The sequence below is a fragment of the Maniola hyperantus genome, chromosome 16 (genome assembly GCF_902806685.2).
Source record: "Maniola hyperantus chromosome 16, iAphHyp1.2, whole genome shotgun sequence".
NCBI lineage: Eukaryota > Metazoa > Arthropoda > Insecta > Lepidoptera > Nymphalidae > Maniola > Maniola hyperantus.
In genome coordinates, this window is record NC_048551.1 from 2589915 (window position 1) to 2600231 (window position 10317).

General features: G+C 40.9%; 1 protein-coding gene across 3 annotated transcripts; it reads left to right on the forward strand.

Moving 5' to 3' along the window:
* The first annotated feature begins 286 nt into the window (after positions 1-286).
* On the forward strand, positions 287-9643 carry Actbeta (inhibin subunit beta). 3 transcript variants are annotated; one of them, XM_069504030.1, is made up of 5 exons: positions 287-371; positions 6992-7062; positions 7822-8031; positions 8422-8792; positions 9091-9643. In XM_069504030.1, the coding sequence occupies exons 3-5, from the start codon at positions 7914-7916 to the stop codon at positions 9235-9237; spliced, it is 636 nt and encodes a 211-aa protein (XP_069360131.1). In that variant the 5' UTR covers positions 287-371; positions 6992-7062; positions 7822-7913; the 3' UTR covers positions 9238-9643. The 3 variants fall into 3 exon arrangements, with proteins under 3 accessions (XP_069360131.1, XP_069360130.1, XP_069360133.1); XM_069504029.1 differs by having other exon boundaries at positions 6992-7059; XM_069504032.1 differs by lacking the exon at positions 287-371 and adding an exon at positions 6265-6366 and having other exon boundaries at positions 6992-7059.
* The last annotated feature ends 674 nt before the right edge of the window (positions 9644-10317 follow it).

Below are 10317 nucleotides of genomic sequence, written 5' to 3' on the forward strand. Positions count from 1 at the left end.
ATGAAAATTCCAAGAAAATATCTATTACGTAAGTATGTATATCGTACTCCAATAATAGACATTCTACTTACTTAAATTAGTAACTATGCAGTAATCTATGGCTAATACAGCTAATTCGTTGCTTTACCCGAAAACGAATCCATTCATCGGCCATTTTTGGCAAGATATCAACCTTAATAAATTGCTAAACATTAAAAGAAAAACCCACCCCTCGTTCGAAACTTGCCATGATTCACCACCCCCGGGGTATAAAAGGCGAGGGTTTCCCCGAAATCCTCAGTCGTTCGCTAACAGGGTACGGGGAGGTTGCGCGTCGCGTCCATGGAAAACTTTTTACGTAACATGAACGATCAAAATTTTCCGACGTGAAGGTAAGTACAAATCATAGTGGAGTTGTAAATAGAGGTTGTTTTTTGTTACCATTTAGTCATTCAATTTAATATGTTCAAGATGATGCCCCGCGATTTCATCCGCGTAAGTTTCGGTTTTTCAAAAATCCCGCTACAACCGTTTAATTTTACGGGATAAAAAGTAGGCTATATCCGTCACCGGAATTCAAACTATCCTTGTAGCAAATAATTATGATGCCCATTCTTTGTCAGAGTGGATATGGCTTTTTTCGAAAATTCCGTGGGAACTTATTGATTTTCCGGGATAAAAGTAGCTATATCTCTGTACTACCTACCAAATTTCTTCAAAATCGGTTAAAGGGATGGACCATGAAAAACTAGCAGATAGACAGACAGTAGTAGGCATGTAGGTCGTGGTAGTAACAAATCAAAAAGAAAATTTCTGAAAATTAAAACTCGGTCAGTAGGGTAATATTTTTTACTACGTAGATACCTATTTACTTTCTAAAAAAAAAATAAGTAAATGGTCGTGATTATTTCAAATCCTATAAAATAGGTATAATTAAATTGACGTGAGATCGAGATCAAATTTTCCTAAATTCCGTATCCTCTAGAAAGATAGCGAGTTTTCTATCTTTTATAATTAATAATTTTTAATATTAACTAGAAACATAATATTTATTTTAAATAAAACACAATTGAATAAGGAAACTGGCAAACATAAAAAAATTACATACAAAGATAATAATTATACAAGCCAGCAATTTTCCCAAATATGCTGGTTGCGTTACCCCGCTGAATATCTAAACTTATAATAAGGTAATAATTAACTAGCAGCCTTGTTTTTTTGGACTGACTGGACTGAATTTTTTTAGGCAACCCATATGCAATATATTTATTGACATATTAAATTGAATATAAAATACGTTTCATCCATTAACCAGCTCGGTGAAGGTCGTTCTATAGCGGGATCCTATACTATTGCGGTCAATAAATTGAAACAACAGTTTCGTCAACTTCACTAGGTAGGTATCTACACGTGACATTTTAGTAAAAAGTTCTAAGTGCATTAAAACAAAGTTATCCTGGACACCGGCCAAAATGTGTCGTGTGCTTAAACTTTAAACTACGACATATTATTATTGAGTGTGTTATGTTATTTTATGTATCGAATTTTAATACTCATCTGTGTACATATCGTAAAAAGAGAAACTGACAGATATATAAACGACCAACGTACAGCACAAACAGCTGGCTTTAAAAACTTGAGATTTTCTTGTAAGTTACTTACTTACTACCTCCACTAAGGCCGCGATTACACCTGTAAGTTTTTCTCACGTAATAAATAATTAGCTTACGTAAATTAATTGACAACTTTACTAAGGTAAATGACACTTATAAGAGTGTTCACCCGATTTCAATGTTGATACTGTGATAGTTTGCATCCCGGGGAAGGACATAGGCTACTTTGATCCCGGAAAATCAAAGAGTTCCCGCGGGATATTAATAAACCCACGGAACAGAAAATAAACCTAAATCCACTTGGACGACGTCGCGCGCATAATCTAGTAATAGAATAAAAATTAGAATGTATAGAGAAAAAAAATTTGGGTGTACACCCAATTACCGACAAACCGGCATGCATTTTCACAAGTGTGCAAGTACATATAAAATTCTTAATATAAGTAGGTATTTGAGATCAAAGTGACCAGTACGACAAAAAGGCAATTTCATATATAAGGACTTAATATACCTAGTACGTAAAAATACTATAGCTTATAAGCGTATCTATGCATAATCTATGCTCGTACGAGATGAACTTGGCCGTCACAAACAAACAGACTTTCGCATTTATAATATCATGATCAACCCATCACCGGCTCACTACAGAGCACGGGTCTCCTCTTAGAGTGAGAAGGGTTTTGGCCATAGTCTACCACGCTGGCCATGTGGGCATTGGTAGACTTCAAACACCTTTAAGAACATTATGGAGAACTCCCAGGCATGCAGGTTTCCTCACGATGTTTTCCTTCACCGGTAAAGCAAGTGATATTTAATTAATTAAAACGCACATAACTCCGAAAAGTTAGAGGTGCGTGCCTGGGATCAAACCCCCGACCTCTGATTAGAAGGCGGACGTCCTAACCACTAGGCTCCCACTGCTCATATAATATTTATAATAATTAGTGATTATTCTTTCCGAAAACAATCCACTTGAGAAAAGCTTTTCTATCAAATGAAGCTTTGATAGCAAAGGCTTGTATAATGGGTGCTAATAATAGCAAGGGTTGGAATGTAGGAATGCTTCAACAATCAGTTTTCTATACAAGGAGGAACAATTCTTGCTGGGATCATCCATCTCTCATTATATTTGAAGTGGGCCACTTAATGCCCACGATTAACATTACATTCATAGCGAAAATAAATTAGTATTATTCGTAGAATCCATACTTAATAATATTATAAATGCGAAAGTGTGTCTGTCTGTCTGCTAGCTTTTCACGGCCCAACCGTTCAACCGATTTTGATGAAATTTGGTACAGAGTTAGCTTATATCCCGGGGAAGGACATAGGCTACTTTTTTCCAAAAAATTAAAGAGTTCCTACGGGATTTCAAAAAACCTAAACACACGCGTACGAAGTCGCGGGCATCAGCTAGTTTTATATAAGTATCAAGTTAGGAAACCAGCAACGTTGCTAGGCAATACCTACCTAACAACAGGGCATCTATCTCGGCAGGACTGACTGACTGACTGACAGACTGACTGATCTATCAACGTATAGCTGAAACTACTGGATGGATCTGGCTGAAATTTGGCATGCAGGTAGCTATTATGACGTAGACATCCGCTAAGAAAGGATTTTTGAAAATTCAACCCCTAATGCAGTAAAATTTGTCCATTAGTCCACGCAGGCAAAGTCACGAGGATAAACTAGTGACTATATAAAATTAATTGACTTTATTTTATACTAGATGATGCCCGCGACTTCGTTTGCGTGGTTTTGGGGTTTCAAAAATCGCATGGTAACTTTGATTTTCCGGGATAAAAAGTAGCCTATGTCCTTCCCGGGATGTAAGCCAACTCTCTACTAAATTTCATCAGAATCAGACAGACATAAAGACTTTCGAATTTATAATATTAGTATGGATGATAATAAATAGGTAGTCTTTTTGTGAATATTTATGTCAAGGACTACTATCAGACTGTTATTTTACCGAAAAGAAGTTTCAATACTATCTACGCATATTAAATGCCAGCCTTGGTCTAGATATGGAATAAAAAGCCTAGATTTTCTAACGAAAATTGTTTTCATACCAAAAACATCCCGAGGCCTTCAATTAAATGTTATTAGCTACGATAGTAATATTAATATCGTTCAACAATTTGGGTTTTTTTTAGGTCCAGCAAACGATATTATAGTATTTAGATACTCGTAGGGACATAGGTACTTCATAATCATTATCAACCGATAGACGTCCACGGCTGGACATAGGTCTCTTGTAGGGACTTCTACACGCCACGGTCTTCACGACTGAAATCCAGCGGATCCCTGCAACTCGTTTGATGTCGTTTGTTTACCTAGTCGGAGTTCTTCCAAACGCTGCGCTTTCCAGCTGCGCGATTGCGGGAGAATGACAGCTACAATGTCACAATCGCAATCACCCCTGATTGGTTGACGCTCGCTCACTATTGGCTACAATGCATTGTTGCAACAAGAATCGCACCAAATCAGCCAATCAGAAAAATTGAGATTGTAATAATGATTGATGCAGGCTTTACGAAATCGAATCCCAGTGCGAGTTTGCCGTTGGGACCCCAACGTCTATCGCTTTTTCGAACTACGTACCCTGTCCATCGCCACTTCAGCTTCGCAACCCGTTGAGCTATGTCGGTTATTCTGGTTCTCCTACGGATTTCCTCATTTCTTATTTGGTCACATAAAGAAACTCCAATCTTCATCGCCCGCTGAATATCTCAGAACTTTCTTATCAGGCCTATATGATATAATTATTTGGTCAATATTGCCTTTCTACCAAGGATCTATGAGGATCGTTAAGAGAGACATTTTCACAACTTAGGGTAGCTGCTTTTTGAGATGGAGAAATTGATTCTATTAATAATTAAGGGATCTTAGTCATGCCTCCCTTTTGAAAACGAGTTTTTGAAGTCAAAACTTCTTTACGCATGTTGGACGATTTAGGGAGAGTAAAAACTTCAAGGTCAACTAACCGACATGCAAATTTTTGATAAGTACTGCAACTAATAGTTGCAAATCCAAAAAAATTTGAAATCCAAAAAAAAATTAATAGTTCTTCTGTCGGTAATCCCCATTGACAAGAAAGACGACGGGTCTCTGCCAATGTGCGTTGAGCCTAAAAAAAAGATCGCTTGTTTAAAATTTTAGAAGCAAGTCTTAGGTCTACGTTAGAAATAAACGTGAGGTTCCAAACTCTATTGTCAAGTTCACAATGAAACTGGGACTAAGAAAAGCTGGTATTGCAAAGTCTGTTGCAACTCAAAATTGTAGAAGGTTGTAAGACTTGATTGGTAGACTTAAGACTTCACACACCTTTGAGAACCTTATGGAGCCTTTCTGTGCTTTATTCTAATAAAATTACATTTGCAAAATATTAAGTACTAATTACTTATAGGTATTCGCAAAATAAGTCTCAGGCACACAGGTTTCCGCACGATAATTTCCTTCACCGTTAAAGTGATATTTAATTGCTTAAAAATAAAATGCACTCTTAATTCCAAAAAGAGGTGCATGCGTGGGATCAAACCCCGGTTCCCTGAATAGGAGGGCGAACTTACAACCACTAGGCTATCACCGCTCTTGTTTTGTTTTCTAGGAACGCTAAAATGCTTCTTCCTTTTACGTCAGCTAAAAAAATAGATTGTAGGTTGGTATTGATATCATAAAACAAACTACAGTAATACCGATTCGTGTAGGTCAAAGAAGTCTTTCAAGAAAGCACAACTAGCAATCAATATGGCATTGTTGCATAACACTCGACTGCAGGCGACGCATTCGATCCGATATGCCTTGAATTATTCACCCCGTGAACCATACCATGGCTAAATTTACACTGCCCGATTGACCGCCTTCGCTATGGTGTCTCCATAGACTGAAGGAAACAATCTAGATGGAAAAGCGATTAAAGTAATCCTATAATGTGCGTGCCGCTAAAACTCAGAAACGAGTCTTTACTCCTTGTACGATCAAGGAAGTTAGTTAGAAGGTGCGGTAGCGCTCTATCCCTCATCCTTACCGTACCCGTACCGTACGCGTTTTAATCTGAAGAGCGTGCTTTGAAGATATAAAGGCTGGAATTTTCCCCTTCTAGAATTTTCTAGAACAGTCAAAAACATTCGAGAGTATTCGAGAGCATTATAGAAAATAATAGAGTTTCATTCAAGTAAACTTTTACAAGTGCTTCTGAATCATCAGAATCATTCCAAAACATTGTAGCATTTTTTTAAATACATACTTATCAAAAATTGCGGAACCGACAGGATTCCAACCTGCGTCTGCCCTGTATAAAAATTATAAATTCTGGAATGCTTCGGGATTCCGGAATTCTCGGTTCACTTGGTGGGGCGCTTTGAAACGGCACGAAAAATTACTGTCATTTTATCTGGCACATCTTTTCCAGCGTAGGTACCTGTATAAGTAAAATAATACATCCATTTCAGTGGGTTTACCGGCATCTTTGTTTGTGTTTCATTTATTAGCAGCCAGTTTCTGTCTATCTTTTATTTAGTCTGCGCTGCACCATGCGACATTGAGTGCAATGAGTCCATGTGATTTAATTCAGTCAGAGTGTGTTTCGCAATGCCTGCAGTCAGTAGTGGGCTATTTACTTTAATTGACTTTAAAATGTTAATTATATCACTACACCTATTATAAATGTGAAAGTGTGTTTGTTTGTTGGTTTGTTGGTTTATTGGTTTGTTAGTTTGTCCTTCAATCACGTCGCAACAGAGCAACGGATCGACGTGATTTTGCCTGGGTATAGTCAAAGACCTGGAGAGTGACATAGGCTACTTTTTATCCCGGAAAATTAAACAGTTCCCACGGGATTTTCAAAAACCTAAATCCACGCGGACGAAGTCGCTGGGATCGGCTAGTTAAATATAATATCGGAAATAATTTAAGTTTCAACGGAGATAATTCCTAAATTGAAAATTGAACTTAAAAATTATCCATCATCAACTTACGCAGCTTCACTTCAATCCACCTGCATCCATACAATGTGAGGTATTACCATTTGTGAAAGTGTGTCTGTCTGTTACATTTTCGCGACCCATCCATTTTTAACTGATTTTGAAGAAAGGTACAATGATTGCTTGCATCCCGGGGAATGGGGATAGACAGGTTTTTTTTTGTTACGAAAAATCAAAGAGTTCCCACGGGATTCCTAAAAAACCTAAATCTAATACATGAAATCGCGGGCATCAATCTACTTTGTACAGAGATATAGCTTGCATCCTGGGGACGGACATAGGATATTTTTAACCCTGAAAAATCAAAGAGTTCTTGGATTTCTAAAACAGCCTAAATTAATGCGGATGAAATTTAATTATTAGCTGATAGATAAGTTCTTAAGTACTCTAAAGTATTTTTTTTCCTTGCAGATGTTTCGACGAGACAAAATGGACGGAACCGACCATCGCCGAATCCGGCTACCACCGCTGGAGATTGCGTAGTCCAAATTTTTTTATTAGAATTTTAAAAAACTTTTTTCATTGTGGGATGACAGTTGCTATACATCAATTGATGAAACTTTGAAAATTCAATAGATAACATTCCTAAATATCCTTAAGGCTATCCAAATATTAAAGAATAAAGCTGGTGTACACACGGCAGCGCAAATTCGACTCCCTATGTGTCTTCGAGCTAACTTGATCCAGGATCCATAGTGACCGAAGAAGCGTAGTCTACAGCCATGGGCGACCAACGTGTGCACCCAGCCTAACCTTCCCATCTCCTACCACGATGTATACAACTGTTATTTGTCGAGTGATGAGCCATTTCATAGGTAGGGACTTTAGGAAATGTTAGTGATCGTACGGTGTGTCAGCATACGTATATCCAAACTAAAAGTAGCGGGTTGTGTCCTAACAACTTCCAGTTTTATCACGAAAGTTAAACGATTTGTAAGTCTGAAAAAATGTTTTGGAGGTACTTACGGTGAGACAGATTCGGCGCAATCAAAACCTCGCAATGTTGGCTTATGTTTTCAACTTTCGTGACGCTTGCTGGAGGCGCAAGTTGCAGGACATACTCGAGCGTGTTTTTCAAAGTATCAAAAGCGACTATCGTCTGCAGGCGTGGTCCAATCAAAGTACCAATATGGTTTCATCACCTGTATGATTGCTAAGCTGTGAAATATACTTTAGGTTATTTTTAGGTAAGTCCAAGAATGATGTCAGAGCAAGGTCTATAGAAAGCCCCTTGTTCTCAGGTGAGACGTTAAACGGCCAGCGTCTGATCGAGTTCCGACTAGGCCAGGAGGTGGAGTCGGACCATGGCTTGTCGATAGCCGCCGCGGAGCTGATGGTCCGCGCGGAAGTCACTCCTCGCGCCTCCAGGCGCCTCCGGTACACGCTGTGGGCGTTCACGGTTCACGGGAACGCGAGCGTTGGTGAACTGGCTGGAGCAACGGAGGCAGGAGGTACTTTCACAATCGTATACGGTGTACTTTTTTTATCTGAAAAAAAAGTTAGCCCTTGACTGCAATCTCGCCTGGTGGTAAGTGATGCTGCAGTCTTAGATGGAAACGGGCTAACCTAGAAGAGGTATGACAGTTTTTTATTAAACCCATGCCCCTTTGGTTTCTTACTACACGGCATCTTACTGAAACGCATCGCTTGGCAGCATCGCTTTGCCGGTAGGGTGGTAACTAGCCACGGCCGTAGCCTTCCACTAGCTCACACCAGAGACAATTTAGAAATTATAAATTTCCAAACTGTCCTTGTCAGGAATCGAACCTGTGAACATCCACAGTGCTCACCACTGCGCCAAAGAGGATGTAATTTTTTTTAAATTAATCTTCCTGGAAAAGGCGGGAGGAACGGCGGGCGAGGCTGGCAGCGCGTGGATGTGACGCGCGCGGCGCGGCGCTGGGCGGCGGCGGGCGCGCGCGAGCCGCTGCGGCTGCTAGTGGACTGCAGCGGCTGCGCGGGCCGTGTGCGGCTGCGGCTGGGCGGCGCGGCGGCGGCGCGGCCCCTGCTGCGCCTGCGTGCAGCTGCGCGCGCGCCTCGCCGCCGCCGCTCGCTGGACTGCGACGCCGCCGCGCGCGGCCGCTGCTGCCGCGAGAGCTACTACGTCAGCTTCCGCACGCTCGGCTGGGACGACTGGATCGTCGCGCCAGAAGGCTACTATGCTAACTACTGCCACGGCGTGTGCGAGCCCTACCTGAACTATCACTCGCAGGTACACCCATCTTTTAGTACAGTGCGATATTAATTACAATAATTGCACGTGAAACTGTCGCCATAGGTAAAGTGCTTATAATGGTACGTAACTAGTATCTACTTACCTGCCAACTGCTACTTTATCGATCCTAAAATATTACCTAACTACTTACCAACTACTTTATCGATCCTAGGACCTAGATGATACAAGCAATTAACAAAAGTTGTTCAACTACAATTCGGCCTCAATTATTTAATCATACTTGTCAAAACGCCAAAAGTAGAGCAGCAGTGTAATTTCCGTTTGCCCCGTGCAGGTGGTGGAGGCGGCGCGACTCGAGCGCGCCGCGTGCTGCGCGCCGGTGCGCTTCTCCGCGCTCTCGCTGATCTACTTCGGCGCAGACTCCAACATCATCAAACGCGACCTGCCCGAGATGGTGGTCGAGGAGTGCGACTGCCCGTGAGCTCAGAGCTCCTCCGCCGCGCCCGCCGAGCCCCGCCTTCCCCGCTTCCGCCGCTCGAATCCGATTTAATCCGAATCGATTATAAATAATATTCTCGACTTGTGTAATTTTGTTCCTCGCGTTCGAAAGACTATATCCTAAAAACGAATCGACTGCGTCCGATTCGCGTTGCGACGGCGTCGCGCCCTTGAGACATTTTGAAACCCGGCGCGACGCGTCGCACGTGCGGTTCCGAGACCCGTCGCGAGCCCGCAAGGCGCGACCTGCCAAATTCCCTCGCGACCACGCGTGCGACGCGCTGCGCCCGCGCGCCGCATGTCGCCGCGCGAACCTTGCGTAGGCGGCCTAAATAATTTAATATGCCGTTTTCTTTCACCCCGTTTGGTGATCGCTTGTAATTATTGTAAACTGTATTATAATAATTATTATAATTATAATAATAAAATAATAAATCAACTTTTTCATAATTATTACTACCTCTTTTATTTATATCCCCTTTTTAAACTTTGTCTTTTACTAAGTAGATAATATAAACTGTTTGACTTTTCATCCACTGGGAGTACATTATACCTTGATCACTATAATTTTATTTAGCTGTAAAGACTGTTTTACGTCGAAGCAACAACATGCGACAATGCAGCATTACATGCTGCAGCAGTCTATTTTACGGCGAAGCAAAATGGTGTTGTAGAATCAAAATATTAGCGCTCGCCTGTCTGTCACAGGACACAATTTGATGCCATGCCGCACGACTATTGCTACATTGCGACTATGTGCATTATTATACCATGCGGCCCTAGTGGCATGGTGGCATGCGGCATGCCACAATGTTGCACTATGATGCTGTGGCGTAAAATGGAGCGATACAGTTGGGCAGATAGCTTGAGTGAGCCGTTTATAGCATTTTCAGAAAGCGCGTAGAAGTAGCGTTGAGTTTATATTAAGGCATGAAATTTAATTTATAAATTATCTCGGAATACGGAATTAATAATATTTAAGTACTTCCTACGTCCATGATCAAACAATATTCTTCCGACACATTTAATAATAAAAAAACAGAGTTCCTTTGGAATTGGGTTG